Source organism: Dendrobates tinctorius, unplaced genomic scaffold (genome assembly GCF_039654945.1).
Source record: "Dendrobates tinctorius isolate UK_male_01 unplaced genomic scaffold, ASM3965494v1 ptg000136l, whole genome shotgun sequence".
NCBI classification, from domain to species: Eukaryota; Metazoa; Chordata; class Amphibia; order Anura; family Dendrobatidae; genus Dendrobates; species Dendrobates tinctorius.
Genome location: NW_027361804.1, coordinates 7381356 through 7404444, shown reverse-complemented (window position 1 = coordinate 7404444; position 23089 = coordinate 7381356). Strand labels below are relative to the sequence as shown.

Below are 23089 nucleotides of genomic sequence, written 5' to 3'. Positions count from 1 at the left end.
GTATTGTGGGTGTGGGGGGCAGAGTCACATTCAGGGAGCATGGTAGAGGATTAGAGGGGGCTTTGAGGAAGTGATATTTCACAAATGGGGCAATGGGGTGAAAACACGAGGCCCGAAAGTTCCCAGAAGTAAGTCCTATATATTGTCGGACTATATGACGACATACGGCCACAGCGTGACAAAAGGATGTGACTCCATTACTGTACGGTGGAAACTGCGCCTTAATATCTTATTTCTAGGCTGAAAAATGAGCACATGAAATTACAGGCCTGAAGCCTGAGGCTGCACTACTGAGAGATTCCTGTCAGGTGCAGTGTTGGCATGGAGACCTTGTGAGAAGAACCTGACTCGCCAACTACAGCAATATCTCCGGTGTGTGCGGATTTATAGGCATTTAGGCCTCATTTCTGGGATCTGTTGACATTTAGGCCTCATTTCTGGGATCTGTAGACATTTAGGCCTCATTTCTGGGATCTGTAGACATTTAGGCCTCATTTCTGGGATCTGTAGACATTTAGGCCTCATTTCTGGGATCTGTAGACATTTAGGCCTCATTTCTGGGATCTGTTGACATTTAGGCCTCATTTCTGGGATCTGTTGACATTTAGGCCTCATTTCTGGGATCTGTAGACATTTAGGCCTCATTTCTGGGATCTGTAGACATTTAGGCCTCATTTCTGGGATCTGTAGACATTTAGGCCTCATTTCTGGGATCTGTTGACATTTAGGCCTCATTTCTGGGATCTGTCTCCCATAGCAACCAATGAGAGCTCAACTTTCATTTTTTAAACAGCTGTGGAAAAATTAAAGCTGCGATCCGATTGGTTGTTATGGGCAGTAAAGGCATGTTTTACTATTAGAGAAGTGAGGCCTAAACTTCCATGTTTATTATTTTCAAGATCTCTGCTTGCTGTCAGTAGGAACAAGTTTGCTTTGCCCCAGATGCTAAATATCCACCTAAAACCCCGTCTCCTCACAGCTGAGGGTTTGGTGCAGACATAAAAGTCTCCAGTAGAGAAGGGGGAAGAGATTGTTTATAGAGAAGCAAAATACATCTGCAACCACTTAAAGGGGCGGCGCAGGCCGGTTATCGACTAGTAAAAATATGGGGTTTGTTTGTAGAGGAGGCCGAGCCTTTCACTCCAGAACGCCAGCGTCCTCCATGCTTACATTTCTGAAATATTTGTCCAGTTAACCCCCTGCGCTGCCCCTGTACCAGCACCAGAATTAGGCTATGTGCACATGCTGCGGTTTCACCTGCGGGTTTTTCCGCGCGGATCCGCAGGTAAAGTGACCTGCGGTTTGGCCTGCGGTTTCACACACCTCTACTATGTTAAAGGTGTGAAACCGCAGCAAAAACCGCAGCGTGTGCACACAGCCTTAGAGCGCTCCCACTGTTGATTTATCTCTTCTTAACCCCTTAAGGACTCGGCCATTTTTTCCTTTAGTTGTTTTTTACTCCCCGTCTTCCAAGATCCATCCGTACGAGGGCTCGTTTTTTTTACGGCACGAGTTGTAGTTTCGAATGACGCCATTCACATTACCATAAAATGTGAAAAAAATTCCAAATAGAAAAAAAACCTGAATTTTTATTGTTTTTTTGTGGAATTTTCTTTTTATGGTTTTCATTTTTGGGGTAAAAATGACCTGACAACACGATTCTTCTATTCTCCAGGTCAGTATTACGGTGATCATACCGAAGTTTTAGTATTTTAGTGAGTTAAAAAAACCTTTTTTTATGGGAGAAGCAGTGTAAAAAAAAAATAGCCGTAACGTTGTTTTTTTACGTACAGTATGCGTGAACAATTTTATATTTAATGTTAATTATTGTTTTTTTTATTCATTTTTTTTACTTAATGCTTAAGGTAAAGGAAAGTTTTATGTTGTTTGTATTTGTGTTACTTTTTATTTTTTTTTTTTTAAGTCTCCCTAAGGGTGTAGCTGGGCTCCCCAGGTGGACCAATATGGTGCATGGTACCTCTTCCAATGGCAACCCATCTGTACCCTGCGATTCCATTTGCTGGTGGGGTCCGATGTACTCCTAAGCCTTACATGCTGCTGTCATTGAATGACCCCGTATTTAAGGGGTTAAAATCAGCAACCGATCGGAAAGAAGGGAAGATCCGATTTTGCAGATGAGTTGGGTGACTCCTGACTCATGATTCGCCTCCAGGTAACATGGTATCGGGTTTTATCCTCTGCGTAACAAGATCCCGCGTCTGTGAAAGCTGATGCTTGTTCCACTCCAGGTGTCACCAGACCGGCCCCTCCGTATATCAAATAATAATGACAATTCTCAACTCATCCATTTACAGTCATGACGAAAATTGTTGGCACCCGCAAAATTCTTCGAGAAAATGAACTATTTTTTCCCAGAAAATTATTGCAATTGCACACGTTTTGTTATACACATATTTATTTCGTTTATGTATGAGAACAACAAATTTAAAAAAAAAAACAGAGGGAAAAAAAGGCAAATTGGAGATAATTTCACACAAAACCCCAAAATTAGACAGAACAAAATTGTTGGCACCTTTCCAAAATTGTGTGTAAACAACTTTGTTTCAAGCATGTGATGCTCGTTCACACTCGCCTGTGGCAAGTAACAGGTGTGGGAAATATGAAAATCACACCTGAAACCAGATAAACAGGGGAGAAGTTGACTCAATCCATCCTCATGTGAATTAAATGAAACACTATGACAGGAGATCCAGGAAGACTCCACTGCTGACACAGATATTTAAAAAAAAGTTAGACTCCAAGAATGTTACCCCATAATAAGGATTGTCGATTTTTTTTTTTTCTTTCCTTTTATGTTGTTATTCGATATGGTATTTTATGCCTATTTGTGGGTTCTCTAGTTTTTAAATTTTTTTCTGTACCTGTACAAGGTTGTTTATTCCCCACTCCCTTTCCCCCCCTTCCTACCTACCTTCCTTTCCCTATCCTGTTTATTTCTAAAAAAAAAAGCAATAAAATTATTTGAAAAGAAAAAAAAAAAAGTTAGACTGCAGTTTGCCAAAATGTACATGAGTAAGTCAAAATCCTTCTGGAAAAGCATCTTGTGGACAGATGAGACCAAGATAGTATAATTATGTAATTTACCAAAAAGCACTATTTACCGAAAACATAATGAGAATTAAAAAGAAAAGAACGCAATACCTACAGTAAAATATGGTGGAGGATCAAGATGTTTTAGGGTTGTTTTGCTGCCTCTGGCACTTTACTGTGTGCAAGGCATTATGGAATATAAAGATTACCAAAGGATTTTGGGTGGCAATGTAGTTAGAAAGCTGGGCTTCCGTCCTCGGTCATGGGTCCCAGAAATGGATTGGAACAAAGCACTGGAGAATTCTGAAGTGACAGCAATGAGTCGGGATCTAAATCCCATTGATCCCCTGTGGAGAGATCTTAACATTGTTGCAATAGTAGTGTAATAATAAGCCACACTGCTTGTATTAGCCCCACCCACTTTGTCAGCCATAAAGTATCAGCGACCGGGTTCCTATCCATCACATAAAAGAAGTGTTATGAAAATCTCTCTAAATCGTCAATTGCACAGGAGAACAACATAGTAAATTCATCATCCAGTAGCCAATAATAACTTTTCTGTTCCTTTCTCCTTCAGAGTAAACGTGTACTGGAGCGGCCTGGAGCCGTTTTATTTCCATGCAGTGAATGTGGCGTTACATTGTATGGTGAGCGCTCTGCTGGGGTACGTCTGCAGAACCGCCGTGTTTGATGACGGGAGGCAAGCGGTGGCCTCAGCCCTGCTCTTCGCTGTTCACCCCGTGCACACAGAGGCGGTAAGTACAGTAAAATCTGTGGATACTACATTATATCTTTCTGGAAAAGAAGACTAATAAATAAAACCGACATTTTTCAGTAAATTGAATGTTCATATATGTCACATGTAAACTGCTATAGTACAACAATGATAAAAAAAAAGTAATATCCAAAATATAAAAATAACAAGATCTTAAATTTCTTTTTCGGTTCCCTGCAGGTGGCTGGAATTGTTGGTCGAGCGGACGTCATGTCTTGTGCACTTTTCTTATTGGCATTTCTCTGTTACATAAGGTAGGACATCTCTGTGCTCCGTGTCATCCTGCTGTAGGATAATGAACTAGATAAATGGTACAACGAGATTAATGTACAAGAGTAAACTACTATAATACTGCCCCTTATGTACAAGAATATAACTACTATAATACTGCCCCTATGTACAGGAATATAACTACTATAATACTGCTCCTATGTACAAGAGTATAACTACTATAATACTGCTCCTATGTACAAGAATACAACTACTATAATACTGCTCCTATGTACAGGAATATAATTACTACAATACTGCCCCTATATACAGAAATATAACTACTGTAATACTGCCTCCTATGTATAAGAATATAACTACTATAATACTGCCCCCTATGTACAAGAATATAACTACTATAATACTGCCCCTATGTACGAGAATATAACTACTATAATGCTGCCCCCTATGTACAAGAATATAACTACTATAATACTGCCTCCTATGTACAAGAATACAACTACTATAATACTGCTCCTATGTACAGGAATATAATTACTATAATACTGCCCCCTATATACAGAAATATAACTACTGTAATACTGCCTCCTATGTACAAGACTACAACTACTATAATACTGCTCCTATGTACAGGAATATAATTACTATAATACTGCCCCTATATACAGAAATATAACTAATGTAATACTGCCTCCTATGTATAAGAATATAACTACTATAATACTGCCCCCTATGTACAAGAATATAACTACTATAATACTGCCCCCTATGTACAAGAATATAACTACTATAATACTGCCACCTATGTACAAGAATATAACTACTATAATACTGCTCCTATGTACAAGAATATAACTACTATAATACTGCTCCTATGTACAAGAATATAACTACTATAATACTGCCCCTATGTACAAGAATATAACTACTATATTGTTTTTCCAGGAGCGTAGAAGACAATCCTCCCCACAATTGTTTCCCCGGTACTTCTTCTCCCCTCCTCCTGCTGCTCAGTTTGTTCCTGGGGACCTGCGCCATGCTGGTGAAGGAAACGGGTGTCACGGTGTTTGGGGTCTGTGTGGTGTACGATCTCCAAATCCTGTGTCTGAGAAGGTTTCGAAGGTTTGTCAGAGAAGGTGTTTGGATATTTTGCTTGGGTCGGAGCTCTCTATTAGAATGTACCGGAGTTGTCTCTTCCAACCATTAATGATAATCGCGGCTTATAAGTCTATTAATATGCTAATATTAAGACTGATAATATGGCCGCCTATACAGACCCCATATGACTCTTCACTTTGCTTAGCTAAAGTTCTGAATAACTATTCTTCCTCACCAGGGTTGGACTGGCCCACCGGGACACTGGAGGAGTCTCTGGTGGGCCCTGAGGTTTTGGCGAGTCCCCGAGCAAGACTCAGAGGGCCTGCATGTATTGCTCCTTCACAATAGGCTGCCGACCCAGCTAAGGCAGACAGCTGACTTATGTGCGCGCACCCGTTGCAGACGGCGTATGACAGTGATGTTGCCTGCGACAGGCGCACTCACGTCAGCTGCCAGCCTCTGCTAGGTTGGCAGCCATTTGTGCATGATCGCATTGGTTCTGGAGAGGAGGAGGACGCCATACTTTGCCGGAAGCGCAGGCAGTTAACGTGGAACTTTTTTTCTTACTTCTGTGGATGCGGCATGGTGCGGAAAACAGGATGGATATATGAGGGTTAGGATGGTTATATGGGAGGCAACGAAGGATATATGGGGGGCCAGGATGGATATATGGGGGGCCAGGATGGATATATGGCGGGACCAGGATGGATATATGGCGGGACCAGGATGGATATATGGCGGGACCAGGATGGATATATGGCGGGACCAGGATGGATATATGGCGGGACCAGGATGGATATATGGCGGGACCAGGATGGATATAGGGGGGGACATGATGGATATATGGCGGGACCAGGATGGATATATGGCGGGACCAGGATGGATATGTACCATCACTAATGATGGATATATGTGGTCCAGTCATAGTGTGGTGGTCTTTGTCTCCTGTATGTGGTATTATTCGGTCACTATGTGGTGGTTATATGTAGTCTGGTCACTGTATGGCGGTATTTGTTCTTTGTATGTGGTATTCGGTCTTGGTGTGGTGGTAATATGTAGTTTATTAGGTCACTTTGTGGTGATATGTGGTCTAGTCATGGTATGGCGGTATTTGTTCCCTGTATGTGGTATTATTGGTCTTGGTATAGGGGATTGTGTTGTGTATGGCGGTCATTTGTTCTCTCTGATATTAGGAGAAGATTCTTTATGATCCATTCATTCCCTCAGTTGCTGCTCTTGTTTTTTTTACTGGAAGCCCCAAAGAGAATGAATGGAGCTGCGGTCAGACATCCCACCTGCATCCGATCGGTGCAGTCTCTAATGGTCGGACCTCAGCAATCACCTTTCCTGTGGAGCCCATGGATCAGTGATAACTTGTTTTAATGCAAATTACTGTAATTGTACATCTCAGATAAGGTGACGCACAGTCGATGTGCAGGAGCCGCCTGTGTGTTACAGCCGACGATCCACCATAATGGAGATAACGACTTACAGGTATTTGCATATAGTTGTAGTGTGGCCCCTAGAGTCAGCTCCCCCTGTGGGCCCCGGACACCCCAGTCCGACCCTGGTCCACACTGTTCAGCGATACATTCCTCACTCCATTCTTTGTTTGCTAGGAAAGCTGATTTACATGGAGAAAGTCCAATCTACACGAAGATTTCATCCATTTTAAGGTTATGCTTAGAACATACAACACTGCCCTTCACCTCTCCAAACAAACCTATTTCAACACCCTCATCACCTCACTGTCCAAAAACCCGAAACGTCTCTTTGACACTTTTCATTCTCTACTCAATCCAAGAGTGCAGGCCCCAACCACGGAGCTCCGAGCTGACGATCTGGCCAATTACTTCAAAGAAAAAATTGACCAGATTCGACAGGAAATTATCTCCCAGTCACCTCATACCATGCACTGTCCTCCCTCCCCCACTGCATCTAACTCACTCTCTCATTTTGAACCAGTCACAGAAGAAGAAGTAAGCAGGCTCCTTGCATCTTCTCGCCCAACTACTTGCACCAGTGACCCATTTCCGTCACATCTCCTCCAGTCCCTTTGCCCTGCTGTCACCCCTCACCTAACTAAAATATTTAACCTCTCTCTCTCTCTTCTGGTATTTTTCCCTCCTCATTTAAGCATGCCATCATACATCCACTACTTAAAAAACCATCCCTCGACCAAAACTGTGCCGCTAACTATAGACCTGTCTCTAATCTTCCCTTCATCTGTAAACTCCTGGAACGCCTGGTCCACTCCCGTCTTATCCGCTATCTCTCAGAAAACTCTGTTCTCGACCCTCTCCAATCCGGTTTCCGCTCTTTACACTCCACTGAAACTGCCCTCACTAAAGTCTCTAATGATCTGCTAACAGCTAAATCAAATGGTCATTACTCCATGCTAATTCTCTTGGATCTCTCTGCAGCATTCGACACTGTGGATCATCAGCTCCTCCTCACTATGCTCCGTTCCATTGGCCTCAAGGACACCGTTCTCTCCTGGTTCTCCTCCTATCTCTCCGACCGCTCCTTTACTGTATCTTTCGCCGGTTCCTCCTCCTCTCACCTTCCCCTTACTGTTGGGATCCCCCAAGGATCGGTTCTAGGCCCCCTTCTCTTCTCCTTGTACACTGCCCCTATTGGTCAAACAATCAGTAGATTTGGTTTCCAGTACCATCTCTATGCTGATGACACCCAATTATACGCTTCTTCTCCTGACATCACACCAGCCTTTCTAGAAAACACCGGCGATTGTCTAAACGCTGTGTCTAATATCATGTCCTCACTATATCTGAAACTGAACCTGTCAAAGACTGAACTTCTCGTGTTTCCTCCCGCTACTAATGTACCTACACCCGACATTGCCATTTCTGTGTGTGGTTCCACTATTACTCCCCAGCATCATGCCCGCTGTCTTGGGGTCATACTTGATTCCGAGCTTTCCTTTGCCCCCCACATTCGATCACTGGCTCGCTCTTGTCATCTGCACCTCAAAAACATTTCTAGAATTCGACCTTTTCTTACTTTTGACTCTGCAAAAACTCTTACTGTTTCTCTTATTCATTCTCGTCTCGACTATTGTAACTCTCTTCTAATCGGTCTCCCTCTTACCAAACTCTCCCCCCTCCAATCTGTCTTGAATGCTGCAGCCAGGATCATATTCCTCACCAATCGTTACACCGATGCCTCTACCTTGTGCCAGTCATTACACTGGCTACCCATCCACTCCAGAATTCAGTATAAACTTATTACCCTCACCCACAAAGCCCTCCATGGCTCAGCACCACCCTACATCTCCTCCCTTGTTTCAGTATACCACCCTACCCGTGCCCTCCGTTCTGCTGATGACCTGAGGTTAGTATCCACAATAGTCAGAACCTCCCACTCCCGTCTCCAAGACTTTACACGTGCCGCGCCAATTCTTTGGAATGCACTTCCCAGGTCAATACGATTAGTCCCCAATCCCCACAATTTTAAGCGTGACCTGAAAACGCATTTATTCAGACTGGCCTATCGCCTCAACACATTAACCCAATCTATCCCTGTGTGGCACAGCCAAAAGTTTTACCATAACCAGGTTCCCAGCATCATGTTCCCACATGCTTTATGCATCCATTAGCCCTCTGTGTCCGTACTGTTACACACTTAACATTATGGCTGGTCCTTACAATCAGGGCAACTGTTACCACCCACCTTTCATGTCTACCTCTTTCCTCATAGACTGTAAGCTTGCGAGCAGGGCCCTCACTCCTCTTGGTATTTGTTATAATCTACTGTATGTGATTATTGTTATGCTGTAATGTCTATTGTCTGTACAAATCCCCTCTGAAATGTAAAGTGCTGCGGAATATGTCAGCGCTATAAAAATAAAATTTATTATTATTATTAAGCTGTAGTGGAGGCCAGAAACAGATATAAGAAATAAATAAAGACGTCTCAAAGAATTCTCTGTATTTCTGACATGCTATTTGTCTTTACGGCTCACCGAGCCCTATCCTTCACTCTGACATTTAGGGCCTCATCTGCTCAACAATCCAGAAATATGTGGGATGTGGCTGCTCCCTTCCTGAAGAGAGCTCTGCTGATTTCCTTCCATGTGAGTGCAATGTGCAATATTGGTTTCTGTTCAGTCATTCACCCTCATAAAACGCAGAGCACAAGAAAATAACTACTATAATACTGCTCCTATATACAAGATTATAACTACTATAATACTGCCCCTATGTACAAGAATATATCTACTATAATACTGCCCCTATGTACAGGAATATAACTACTATAATACTGCCCCTATGTACAAGAAAATAACTACTATAATACTGCTCCTATCTACAAGATTATAACTACTATAATACTGCCCCTGTGTACAAGAATATAACTACTATAATACTGCCCCTATGTACAGGAATATAACTACTATAATATTGCCCCTATGTACAAGAATATAACTACTATAATACTGCCCCTATGCACAAGAATATATCTACTATAATACTGCTCCTATATACAAGATTATAACTACTATAATACTGCCCCTATGTACAAGAATATAACTACTATAATACTGCTCCTATATACAAGATTATAACTACTATAATACTGCCCCTATGTACAAGAATATAACTACTATAATACTGCCCCTATGTACAGGAATATAACTACTATAATACTGCCCCTATGTACAAGAATATAACTACTATAATACTGCCCCTATGTACAAGAATATAACTACTATAATACTGCTCCTATATACAAGATTATAACTACTATAATACTGCCCCTATGTACAAGAATATAACTACTATAATACTGCTCCTATATACAAGATTATAACTACTATAATACTGCCCCTATGTACAGGAATATAACTACTATAATACTGCCCCTATGTACAAGAATATAACTACTATAATACTGCTCCTATATACAAGATTATAACTACTATAATACTGCCCCTATGTACAAGAATATAACTACTATAATATTGCCCCTATGTACAAGAATATAACTACTATAATATTGCCCCTATGTACAAGAATATAACTACTATAATACTGCCCCTATGCACAAGAATATAACTACTATAATACTGCTCCCTATGTTCAAGAATATAACTACTTGAATGGTTTTTACATTGCACTGATGTTTGTGTCTCGCAGGTGATTGTGGTGTTGGGTTTCCGTGTCTTTATCATGGGAGGGTCGATGCCATTGTTCTCGGAGCAGGACAACCCGGCCTCCTTCTCTCCTTACCTCCTCAGCAGGTACGTGGCCGGCGTCCAGCATGGATTCTCATTGTGCGGTGAGAGCCGTCTCGTCACTGCAGGTTCTGGGAATGGGAGTGGGACGTGTAATCCAGTAATGTCCGGGTGTGAATAAAACCGTACAATGGTGTGCTGTACAGTGTGTAACCTGATGCAACCAATGATAATCTCCATGTTCGTCAGAGACAAAATTAATATAGATCTTATTACTTCTACAGTATATTACAAAAATAAGTACACCCCTCACCCTTTTTATAAAAAATCTTTTGTTCTTTGGGACAACACTGGAGATCTGACCCTGTGATACAATGCACACACAATCATTAAAGTCTAAACCACTGGCAACAAAAGTGAGTACACCCCTAAGGGAAAATGGCCAAATAGTGCCCAAAGTGTGAATATTTTGTGTGGCCACTATTATTTTCAAGCACTACCTTACCTCTCTTGGCCATGCAAGTCACTAGATCTTCACATGATCTTCTTCCCTCCATGACGACATCACGGAGATGGTGGACATCAGAGACTTTGTGCTCCTCCACCTTCCGTTTTAGGATGCCCCACAGATTCTCAATAGGGTTTAGGTCTGGAGACATGCTTGGCCAGTACCCTCAGTATGTTTAACAAGGCAGCGGTCTTGAAGGTGTTTGGGGTCATTATCATGTTGGATACTGCTCTGTGGTCCAGTTTCTGAAGATAGGGGATCATGCTCTGCTTCGGTATGTCACAGTACATGTTGGCATTCATACTTCCCTCAATGAACTGTAGTCCCCCCACAGCCTGCAGCATTCATGCATCCCTAAACCATGACACTCCCTCCACCATGCTTGACTGTAGGCAGGACACACTTGTCTTTTGTGCTCCTCACTTGATTGCTGCCACTCACGCTTGACAGCATCTGAACCAAATAAGTTTATCTTGGTCTCATCAGACCAGAGGACATGGTTCCAGCAGTCTATGTCCTTAGTCTACTTGTCTTATATAGAGCAGAAATTCTTTTTTCAGATCCTCAGAGAGTTCTTTGTCATGATGAGCCATGTGGAACTTCCAGTGACCAAAATGAGATCGATAACACCAAACTTACCATCCCTGCTCCCCATTCACACCTGAGACTTTGTAACTCGGAGTCACATGACACCAGGGATGGAAACTGGATAATTGGGCACACTTTGGCCATTTTCACTTAGGGGTGTACTCATTTCTATCACATTTTCTTTTGTGTTGCAGATTCCTGACCTTCTCCTACCTCCTTGTGTTCAATGCCTGTCTGCTGCTCGGCCCTCTCACTCTATGCTATGACTGGCAGGTGGGCAGCATCCCCCTCGTCCACTCCATCTTGGACATCCGCAACATGTCTACTTTCCTGCTGCTAGCCGTCCTCCTCTCCCTCGGCCTGCGCTGCTTGACTGGGAGCAAGGTATTTTTTTATTTCTTTAATGCATTATTATCATCAGATCTGCAGGAAGAGACATTTGATTACAATACTTGCAATACCACTCCTAACCATGGGGTGTGCTGTTGAGACACAGGAACCCCTTTATATTGCCCTCTAGTGGCAGAAATGTGTATTGTAGTTGATTACATATTCTCTGCAAATTGAGCATACATTTTTTTTTTTTCTTTACAATACTTTTATTAGATTTTCTCCTTTCTTTTTAGGATTACTGTCCCTTTAAGGTTATTTTACATGCTGGAATTGTGTATAACTTGTAATTAACACACCCTGACCAATAGCGCCACCGCCAGTGAATAACCACCCGAAGAATCAATTCTTCCTCTCTTGAGTTTCCTTCTCGTATGCGATCGTTATTGTCTGAGCAGGAAGCAGAGTTCATGCTGTTAAATAACTGCCTGTAAACTCCATATTTTCCAACACCCTCTACAGAATTTATCTGATTGGTGCGGACACCGCCCGCTGGTGTTTGTATTAATAACCTCGACCCCGGGTCACTGCCGCGTGATGATCTGGTTATGTTCGGCTCTTAAGGCATTGCTCTGACTGTATTCACACCCACCTTCTCTCCTGCTAAGCGAGCAGTTTATCAGAATTTCTTCAGAATGTAATACAATTAATGTCACCCATCATTCATGTACTCCTGGAAAGCAAATATGAGTAGTACTATACTGATACATGAGGAATGAAAATATATATACAGTGTGTGTGTGTATATATACATACACACACACACACCATGATACAACTCTCCCGTTCAGACTGAAATGTCGCCAGATTTTCAGCTATGTTTCATTAATTGCAACTTTGCCCAAGCCCCACCCCCGAGGTTCCATCCGGACAATTATTAGGTGGTATGACTGATTTCTGTGACTGTGAATTATATTATCCTCAGAGTTGTGCCTCATTACATCATTCTTTGCCAAGAATAAATAAAAGGTGTGTGTATTTTTCATATTGTTCTGGAATATAATAAGTTTTTCTAGAATGTTGTGTGTATGTATATTCATAAAAACAAATAATGTCTCTACTTCCTTTTCACCCCCCAAAGGGGGGGTATATAATATAACTTCATCTTTCTGACTGTAATACTGCCAAATTCCCAGATAAAACCCATTTTATGCAAATCTCCCTAAGCTCCTCCCCTGAGGAGTAGTAGGACTATGACATCCATACGTGGATCATATCTTTAATGTTCTGCTGTGAATGTTCTGCTGTGTGTGTATATATAACATATGTCAGTGTATCACTGCCTAAAATGCCTGTTCGCTGCGGAACAATTCAGATTTTTTTTATTATATTATAGGGTAAGAGAAATACACTTTTTTTTTATTATTCTTGTCACATAATGATGTAATAAGGCACATCATGGAAGATATGATCCATATACATATGTAGGTGTGGTATATATATGTGTGTGTGTGTGTGTGTGTATATATATGTATATATATATTTCACAATTCTGCCTGATTACCCAAACATGCCAAATTTTATGCAAATCTGCCCAAGCTCCACCCCTGAGGATCCATCCGGTAATCACTGTGTGATGTGACTTTCACATCTATGTGTATATTACATATTATCCTTCGCCAAGACTTAATAAAAATGTTGAGTATTTTCTATGACCTCCTGTAACATAATAAGTATTTCTGGAACATTCCTCAGAGGACGGGCCATCGGGAAGTCACAGTCGGCCTTCTTTTCCTGATTTTCCCTTTCCTACCGGCCAGTAATCTTTTCTTCAGGGTTGGTTTCGTGGTGGCCGAACGCGTCCTCTACATGCCCAGGTACGAATTGACAAGGTAAAGTTCTGCTTGCTGTCGGTGAATGAAAACATTAATTATTTTTATTCAAAGTCTGAAAACCTGCGACACAAGATACAGAAGTCTGAGCCGGACTACAAAGTGCATGGATTTTTTTTTTTTTTTTGGGGGGGGGGAGGGATCTGATTTGGGACGCACTATATACAGGGGTATGAATACTTTTGTTGGGGTGATCATGGTCTATGCTTCTTCCATCTTCAGCATGGGCTTCTGTATTCTTTGTGTCCATGGACTGAAGAGACTGTCTGCCCGGGCGGGTCCTGGAGGCTCGTCTGCCACCACCTTCAGCTTCCTCCTCCTCCTCGTCCTCTTCTCCTGTAAGTCGGTGTCGCAGAGCGAGTGCTGGCGCTCCCGGGAGTCGCTGTTCAGGTATGTAGTGGAGCCGTAGAACGCAGCATCGTGCTGCCGTCATCGCTCATCGGTGACTCTCGTCTGCCGCAGATCCGGAGTTCAGACGCTGCCGCATAACGCTAAAGCGCATTACAACTACGCCAATTTCCTTAAGGACCAGAATCGGAAGGAGGAGGCGATAAAACACTACAAAACTGTCCTAAGGTACAAGCATGGCCGCTAGTCACCCATAGAGCTTACAATCAAGCTCACTGCTCCAGTCACCACCAAAACTGCATTCAAAAGTCGCGAATGTGTCGATACAACGCTGAGGTTCAGATCGACGCTGCTCTGCATTCTATCAGGTGTTTGTCCTGAGAGCTAACAGGAAGGCAGCAGCATTGTGACTTCAGCTGTGGATATGACTGGAGTCAGTATTAAAAAATTCAGTGTACAGATTGTTTTCTGATGGGTTTCCTCTCCGCCGTAGGTTGTATCCGCAGCACCCCAGCGCTCTCAACAACCTTGGCACCCTGACCTCCAGTGTTACAGCGGCTGAGGAATATTACAGGAAAGCGCTGGCGATCAGCCCGCATCACAGCCGGGCACTGTTTAATCTGGGAAATTTACTAAGGTAAGCGACTCATCAAAGACCCCCTCCTGACCCCACAATCTCTCAGTAGTGCAGTCTCAGGGTTTTCTGCTATTAGAATCTCTCAGTAGTGCAGCCTCAGGGTTTTCTGCTATTAGAATCTCTCAGTAGTGTAGCCTGAGGGTTTTCTGCTATTAGAATCTCTCTCTAGTGCAGCCTCAGGGTTTTCTGTTGTTAGAATCTCTCAGTAGTGTAGCCTCAGGCGTTTCTGCTATTAGAATCTCTCAGTAGTGCAGCCTCAGGGTTTTCTGCTATTAGAATCTCTCAGTAGTGTAGCCTCAGGCGTTTCTGCTATTAGAATCTCTCAGTAGTGCAGCCTCAGGGTTTTCTGCTATTAGAATCTCTCAGTAGTGTAGCCTCAGGCGTTTCTGCTATTAGAATCTCTCAGTAGTGCAGCCTCAGGGTTTTCTGCTATTAGAATCTCTCAGTAGTGTAGCCTCAGGCGTTTCTGCTATTAGAATCTCTCAGTAGTGCAGCCTCAGGGTTTTCTGGTATTAGAATTTCTCAGTAGTGCAGCCTCAGGGTTTTCTGTTATTAGAATCTCTCAGTAGTGCAGCCTCAGGGTTTTCTGTTATTAGAATCTCTCAGTAGTGCAGCCTCAGGCTTTTCTGCTATTAGAATCTCTCAGTAGTGTAGCCTCAGGCTTTTCTGCTATTAGAATCTCTCAGTAGTGCAGCCTCAGGCTTTTCTGCTATTAGAATCTCTCAGTAGTGTAGCCTCAGGGGTTTCTGCTATTAGAATCTCTCTCTAGTGCAGCCTCAGGCGTTTCTGCTATTAGAATCTCTCAGTAGTGCAGCCTCAGGGTTTTCTGTTATTAGAATCTCTCAGTAGTGCAGCCTTAGGCTTTTCTGCTATTAGAAACTCTCAGTAGTGCAGCCTCAGGCGTTGGACATGGAAGGTAATATGATGTCATAAATTTTTTTCGGAAATTCAGCTTTAAACTTAGGACATGAAAAATAATATTAGGTCCTAATAATCTCAGTAGTACAGCCTCAAGCTTTGGGCCGGTATAGGGATAGGTTGCCTTCAGAAGGATGTAGTAGTGCTGCCTTGTGTCTGTAGGAAGATATGCTGTCTTTACAATCAGTAGTGCAGCCTCAGACTTTGGGCCTGTAATGAAGTATGCTGTCATCAGAATCTCTCAGTAGTGCAGCCTATGCATATTTTCTGCAGGACTCAGGGCAGGAATGAAGAAGCTGAGGTCATTCTGAAGGAGTCTCTTCTCCATGGTCCATACTTTGCCGATGCATATTCCAGTCTGGGGTCTCTGCTGGCTGATCAGGTGAGATTGCGACGCGCGTCTGTATATTCAGCCCTGTATGTTGTGCTGACTCCTCCTCCTGCTGATGATGTAATTGTGTCGTCGACCCTCCCTGCAGGAGCAGAGGACTACCACCAAACAGGAAGCACTTGCGTCTAGGATGAGTTGTTGGCTGAGGATTTAAAAAACTCTTATGCTTCTCTCTAACATACCAGACTCTATGGTTTACACTCTTTATGACCTCCAGGGTGGCAGCATTTCCTGCTTGATTTATGCCCGCCCCCGAGGAGCAACCCATGCTATACACAGACTACCATAAGGAATGTAATAATAAAATTGTCTCAGAAGCATCACTGATATGATACAATATTGATGAAGAGGAAGTGAACGTACTCCCCTAGTACGCAGTAGCTATGTACCTCGTGTATAAAATGGGGGATTACTTCTGACTTCAATGTTTCAGTCTTAACTCCCATCAGTAACATCCATTGTCCGTCCCCTTCACCTCAACATCCAATCACATAGCACTATTGGGTGAGAATGAGACCTCCCTGGAGGTTCACTACAGGCAAACTCCACCCCTGAGTAACTGTTTAGGTGTTTTGTTTAAAGAGAATATTGATATATTGGGTCATGTCAAATACAAGGAATCATGGGTAGGGGAAAAATCTAAATTTCTGCTACGTCCCCCATCAGGCTTCCAAATTTTTTACTGTTATTTCTTATTCCCTACCCAGAAGAGATATGAGGAAGCTGAGGAGGTGTATCTGGCTGGAATCAAGAACTGCCCCGAGAGTTCAGACCTGCAGAATAATTATGGGGTGTTTCTTGTGGATGTGGGTGAGTGGGAGTTTTTTTTTTTGTTTTTTTTTTTTTTGCTGGTTTGGATGGGATTAGACTGTTAAATACATTGTAAACGCAAATTATTTCTCACTTACAAAGCTGATGTTATTTTCCAGGAGCTCCACAAAAGGGTGTTTCTCATTATCTTCTTGCTTTACAACTGCGCCCCAATCATCACGTGGCTATGCTCAATCTTGGTCGCCTGTATCGTTCCCTCAACCAAAATTCGGAGGCAGAGATGTGGTACAAAAAGTAAGAACTATGGAGGATTGTCTGTCTGCAGCCACCACTAGGGGGAGCGCCATGTATACAGAGATACATAATAAGATCCTGTCTGCAGTCACCACTAGGGGGAGCTCCCTGTATACAGAGATACATGATAAGATCCTGTCTGCAGTCACCACTAGGGGGAGCTCCCTGTTTACAGAGATACATGATAACATCCTGTCTGCAGCCACTACTAGGGGGAGCCCCCTGTATACAGAGATACATGATAAGCTCCTGTCTGCAGCCACCACTAGGGGGAGCACACTGCTTACATAGAGACGTGAAGATTTTGGCTCCATCTAGTGACTTTCTCTGCTCGTTTCTCACTATAGGGCTCTGCAGTTATCCCGGGATATTGATGTGATCGCCCCACTTGGAGCTCTATATTATAACACAGGACAATACGATGAAGCTCTGCGTCTGTACAAGGAGGCGACAGCGTTTCACCCCCATAGCGTGCAGCTACGCCTGTCACTGGTGAGCTGACAGCTGGGTGTGGCTGTTACCCGCGCACAGTCTGCCTGGTATTGAGGTAACCCCTGTATTGTGGATTTTTGCAGGCGCAGGTCCAGGCTGTGATGGGTCTGACAGATGAGGCCGAGGGTCTTGCCCGTCACATAGCGGATGAGGTTCCTGACTGTACTGAATGTTTCCGGCTGCTTAGCGCAATCTACAGCAAACAAGAAGAACACTCAAAGGTGACGAATCTTCTGTCAAATGTCGTAGACACCACTAACTTATATTCTAACTTAGGGGTCCGGATTGCCCCCCCCCATCTATTAGCCAGAACATCTTTTTCTGGATCCGACATATACAGCTCATTATTTCTCTAGGGGCATATAATACTTCCCTTCACCTATGGGGGGTCGTGAAATTGGGCACTTGCTGCCAGGTTTCCCAACAGATCATATCTGATTGCTGTGATTTTCTGTATAATGCACCGAAGATAAGCGGCAACAGGGAGCTGGGATAAGTTGCTGCCTCTCTCTGATGGGCCATCATGTGTCGGATGGCCCTCCTCTCTGTGACGGATCCTCCTCTCTCTCTGGTGGGCCCTCGTTTCCCTGATGGGCCCTCCTCTCTTTGACAGATGCCCCACTTTCTGACGGGCCTTCCTCTTTCTGACTAATTCTCTTTAATCTGACAGCCCCTTCTCTCTGATGGACCTGTCATGCAGTGAATTGGGACTGTGAGCGCTTACCTGGCTGTAGGAGTAGGGGCGCCCTAATTTATCCCTGTCCCCCGGATAACTCCTGAAGGTGGAGACACCGGACTCTCATTCCTTGCTACATTCCTGTATCAATCCTTATCTGTCCCCTTCTCCATCCAGGGTGGTGGGAAGTTGAAGTGTATAAGATAACACTAACCAGACAAACAAGGGAAGATGGACAGGGATAAATGAAAATAGCAATCATACAAAATACACTCACAAAACAACAGACTGGGACACAGGGGAGTTAAAGGAAGAAGAAACCAAATAGAGGATGAGGATGTGCAAAAACTCCAAGCAACAATCTCCTGAACAAATTTCTAAACGCCACCTCCAATTCCAGAACCAGGCAGTAAGAAATAACACTGGCAATTCCTAAGCGTTAGAGGTGAGCTTATATAGCAGAGGGAAGTGGCCAGCACTGAACAACTGAGACAATCCAGGTAGGAGAGCTCCAGGAACTCCACTGAACTGAATAACACTTGCACTGCCAGCAAGGAAAACATCTGCACCGTTTAATAAGATGGTGAAGTACGCTAACCAGTGCAGGAGTTTAGGAAACCTGATGCCTCAATCTTCTGGCCCCTCTCTGTCACCTTATCCCAATGACAGGACCTTTCTTTTTCTGACGTGCCCTCCTCTCCTTCACTAATCTTCTTCAATCTGACAGACCCTTCTCTCTGAATAACATAAGACTGCCTGGCACATCCAAACTAGTCTGAATAGTTGCATACCATGCGCAGGCGCCTCCATATACAATATACAAATATAGGTTCCACGCTATCGTGCTAAAGCATGTCAATGTGAAATATATGAAATATGAATAGCAATACGGCTTCTGAATACCAGGAAAGACATATGAGATGCTTTGCACATAATTTGGCCAAATCATGGCTGCCCATCAACCAATGTCGAGGTGGTCTCAAAAAACTGGTGGGCTCCTACGTGTATGAATACTTCTCTTAGGTCTATTCACACTGGTCTGGATGTGCCAGTCAGTCCTTTGTATGTTGGCTCTCTGACCGAGCACTCCGCCTCTCACCAGGTGGTGATTTTAATTACAGCAGGATCCTACCTACCCATAAAGACATTGCTGAGAGAGGAGTCCACACTCACCCAGGAATTCAGACATCAGCCTAGGAGAGGTATTCGTACATGTAGGGACCCATCAGTTTTTTTTTAGACCACCTTGACGTTGGTTGATGGGCAGGCATGATTTGGCCAAATTATGTGCAAAGTGTCTCATATTTTTTTTACCTAGTATTCAGAAGCCGTATTGCTATTCATATGTCATGTGTTTCACATTGACATGCTTTAGCACGATAGAGGGCAACCTTCTCTCTGATGGACCTTCCTCTTTATGACAAACCCTCCTCTTCTTTTTGACGGACCCCCTCCCCCTTCTGATGGACCTTCTCTCTGATGGACCCTCCTCTCTAGGACAGACCCTCCCCTTTCTTATGGACCTTCTTCTCTCTGATGGACCCTCCTCTCTAGGATGGACCCTTCACCTTCTGATGGACCTTCTTCTCTCTAATGGACCTTCCTCTCTAGGACAGACCCCTCCCCTTTCTGATGGACCTTCTTCTCTCTGATGGACTCTCCTCTCTGACGGACCTTCTCTCTGATGGACCCTCCTCTCTAGGATGGACCCTCCCCCTTCTGATGGACCTTTTTCTCTCTGATGGACCCTCCTCTCTAGGACAGACCCTCTCCTTTCTGATGGACCCTCTTCTCTGACGGACTCTCCTCCTTCTGATGGACCTCCCCCTTCTGATGAACCTTCTTCTCTCTGATGGACTCTTCCGTCTCTGACGGACCCTTCCTTCTCTGACAGACCCTCCTCCTTCTGATGGACCCTCCTCTCTCTGACGGACCCTCCTCTCTCTGACGGACCCTCCTCTCTCTGACGGACCCTCCTCTCTCTGACGGACCCTCCTCTCTCTGACGGACCCTCCTCTCTCTGACGGACCCTCCTCTCTCTGACGGACCCTCCTCTCTCTGATGGACCGTCCTTTCTCTGATGGACTCTTCCCTCTCTGACGGACGCTCGTCTTTCTGATGGACCCTCCTCTCTGACAGACTCTGCTCTCTCTGATGGACCCTCTCCTCTCTTTTTCCTCAGGCTCTGGACATGATTGACATTGCTCTGCAGATGAAATCTCAGGATTCTAAAATAATCTCAGAGCTGTACTTCACCAAAGGGAATCAGTTGCGGGAGCTGAACCGGCTGGACGAGGCATTCCAGGTACCTCCCCCCGGTGTATTACAATCACCTTATAATCTACAGTTCTAACGCTCCAGGTGACATTTTCTCCCTTTTGACTCTTAGAGCTACAGTCGTGTGACTGATCTGAGTCCCAAACAAGCCCAGGCCTGGATGAATATGGGGGGCATCAAGCACATTCAGGTAAACCCTAAAGACCAATCTGATACCAGCTTACTGACTGTTTCTCCTATGCTATTGGCTTTTATCATCATGTGGGAACATCTAATGGAGAAATAACCTGACAACTTTACAGTTTGTTTCTTAGGGATTTTGAGTCTCGTAGTGGCCTGTACCTCAGTCACTTCCAAAGCTGCATGTGGTATATAGAAGTTCATATATATATATATAAAATATTTTTTAAAAAAACCCTTTATATTTTTGTGACGCCTCTTACTAAATCAGGAACATCTGATCCAAACTGCCCCCTCATCAAGACCGGTGAGAGAATTGCCGATCTTGATGCATCGCCCCCCCATATTTATTACTTTACGGTGCATTTTTTCTACTGTAACTTGGGCATTCATAAGAGCCCAAGTTACAGGGGTAACCGTTCCTGATAGAGACAAAATTTGCTGGCAGAGCTGATCTTCTCTTGCAGCTTTGGATGTGAATGTAGCTTAAGATCCATACAGCTTGTACAGACGCCTTCACTTTATTACATTTTTGACCTTCTCACTATATATGTGTCCTCCAGGGGGATTATAACGCTGCCCGAACCTATTATAAGAAGGCCGCCACGCTGGACCCCGACAGCAAATTACTGAGAGAAAACCTTGCCAAACTTCAGCGCTTAGAAAGTAAGTTACAAGAGACTAAATGGAAGGATGGCGGAGGAGAAGAGGTTAAAAACGAGGAAAAAATCCAATAATAGGAGCGGAATCACTAAAGATCAAAGATTCGGGAGAACGGTACGAAGGTAGAGAGGGGAGACGAGCGTCTGCAGTGGTCAGTGCCAGGAAGAGACTTACTGACTTTACAAGATCCTTCGGGCTGAGGACTCATGGGATCCATGGATCGGTTGTAGAGCAGCTCAGCATCTCCGTGTCCATCTGAGACCCCTTGAATACTGTAACTTCAGGGGTCATTTAATCGCCCGAATTGCTTTGCTTTTTCATAGACTTAAATTTGTTTGCAGTGCATAAAGCCACCGCCACCTCCTATAATGTACACACACTAGAACACACTATGCACAACGAGCAGGGCTGTAGTGTAAAGTATGGCGGAGATAAAAGGCATTTAACTGAGCCTCGGACATCAGATGATTTCAGATCACAGTTAGTCCGAGGTGATACCTTGACAAGAAAACAAATAGCAGCTCAGCGCTTTCCGTGGCCTCGTTTATCAGTGCAATATGCATACAGCAAGGGAATGCAGGAGCGTGAAACGCGTGTGGGTTCAGGGTGTCAATCGCTTGCATTTCGTGATACGTGTGACATGTGTGAATTGTGTGCTAAGATATGTGACGGACTCGACCGCATGCCGACCGGGAATGTGAACGTCGATGATGAAGAAACGCGTTTCGCTTTTTTTTTTTTTTTTTTTAAATATATATATTCAACAGGTCCATTGGTTTTCAAAGCACATAAAGAGCCGAAAATAATCCCGTAATCATAAATTATTGAATGTGATACACAGTATATATATAAATATCGCACCGCGCTTTCCAGAGTTTTATAGCAGGGTCCTATTTTTTTACAATAAAATCTATATTTAACAGAGAAAGTCTATAAATTATCCAGATATTTTTCAGCATATTCTCCATAAAAAACAAAAATTAATGTTCCTAAACCTCATTTATAAACTGCGCACGGCGCCGCTAACAACCAATCAGAGTCCAGAATTACAGGACGGTTGTGATTGGCTGCTTGCCTAACGCCTGGTCCTTGTAAATGACGCCCAGGATTAAGAAAGGGTCACCTATCATTTATTTATTGAGCTGCTGATATAAATGGGAAATGTCAGTGTTCAGTACAGAACGTGTAAGGCTGGAGATTATGTTCTATATTGTGGTTCTGAAAATAAAGGTATATAATATGTGTTATTATAGTGCAATGTTACACCAAATAAAGTGACATGTTTATTCTTTGTATTCAGTGTGTCAGTGTCTTATGAAACTACTATAATACTGCCCCTATGGACAAGAATATAACTACTATAATACTGCTCCTATGTACAGGAATATAACTACTATAATACTGCCCCCTATGTACAAGAATATAACAACTATAATACAGCCCCTATGTACAAGAATATAACTACTATAATACTGCCCCCTATGTACAAGAATATAACTACTATAATACTGCCCCCTATATACAAGAATATAACTACTATAATACTGCTCCTATGTACAAGAATATAACTACTATAATACTGCCCCCTATGTACAAGAATATAACTACTATAATACTGCCCCTATATACAAGAATACAACTACTATAATACTGCCCCTATATACAAGAATACAACTACTATAATACTGCTCCTATGTACAAGAATATAACTACTATAATACTGCCCCCTATATACAAGAATATAACTACTATAATACTGCCCCCTATGTACAAGA

At 43.3% G+C, this 23089-nt stretch overlaps 1 protein-coding gene across 2 annotated transcripts in view; it reads left to right on the top strand.

The window, feature by feature from the left end:
* The window catches only part of TMTC1 (transmembrane O-mannosyltransferase targeting cadherins 1), a 29234-nt gene extending 6625 nt beyond the window's left edge, over positions 1 to 22609 (top strand). Inside the window, exons 3-20 of one of the 2 annotated variants that reach the window (XM_073544257.1) lie at positions 3629 to 3806; positions 4007 to 4080; positions 5003 to 5179; positions 9167 to 9248; positions 10312 to 10415; positions 11640 to 11829; positions 13531 to 13667; positions 13890 to 14057; positions 14130 to 14243; positions 14509 to 14652; positions 15844 to 15952; positions 16669 to 16771; positions 16891 to 17026; positions 17374 to 17518; positions 17602 to 17739; positions 20377 to 20499; positions 20584 to 20661; positions 21215 to 22609. In XM_073544257.1, the coding sequence (XP_073400358.1) occupies positions 3629 to 3806; positions 4007 to 4080; positions 5003 to 5179; positions 9167 to 9248; positions 10312 to 10415; positions 11640 to 11829; positions 13531 to 13667; positions 13890 to 14057; positions 14130 to 14243; positions 14509 to 14652; positions 15844 to 15952; positions 16669 to 16771; positions 16891 to 17026; positions 17374 to 17518; positions 17602 to 17739; positions 20377 to 20499; positions 20584 to 20661; positions 21215 to 21388 (2374 nt within the window). In that variant the 3' untranslated portion in view covers positions 21389 to 22609. The remainder of the gene's footprint in view (positions 1 to 3628; positions 3807 to 4006; positions 4081 to 5002; positions 5180 to 9166; positions 9249 to 10311; positions 10416 to 11639; positions 11830 to 13530; positions 13668 to 13889; positions 14058 to 14129; positions 14244 to 14508; positions 14653 to 15843; positions 15953 to 16668; positions 16772 to 16890; positions 17027 to 17373; positions 17519 to 17601; positions 17740 to 20376; positions 20500 to 20583; positions 20662 to 21214) is intronic. The other variant, XM_073544258.1, reaches the window with a different exon arrangement.
* The last annotated feature ends 480 nt before the right edge of the window (positions 22610 to 23089 follow it).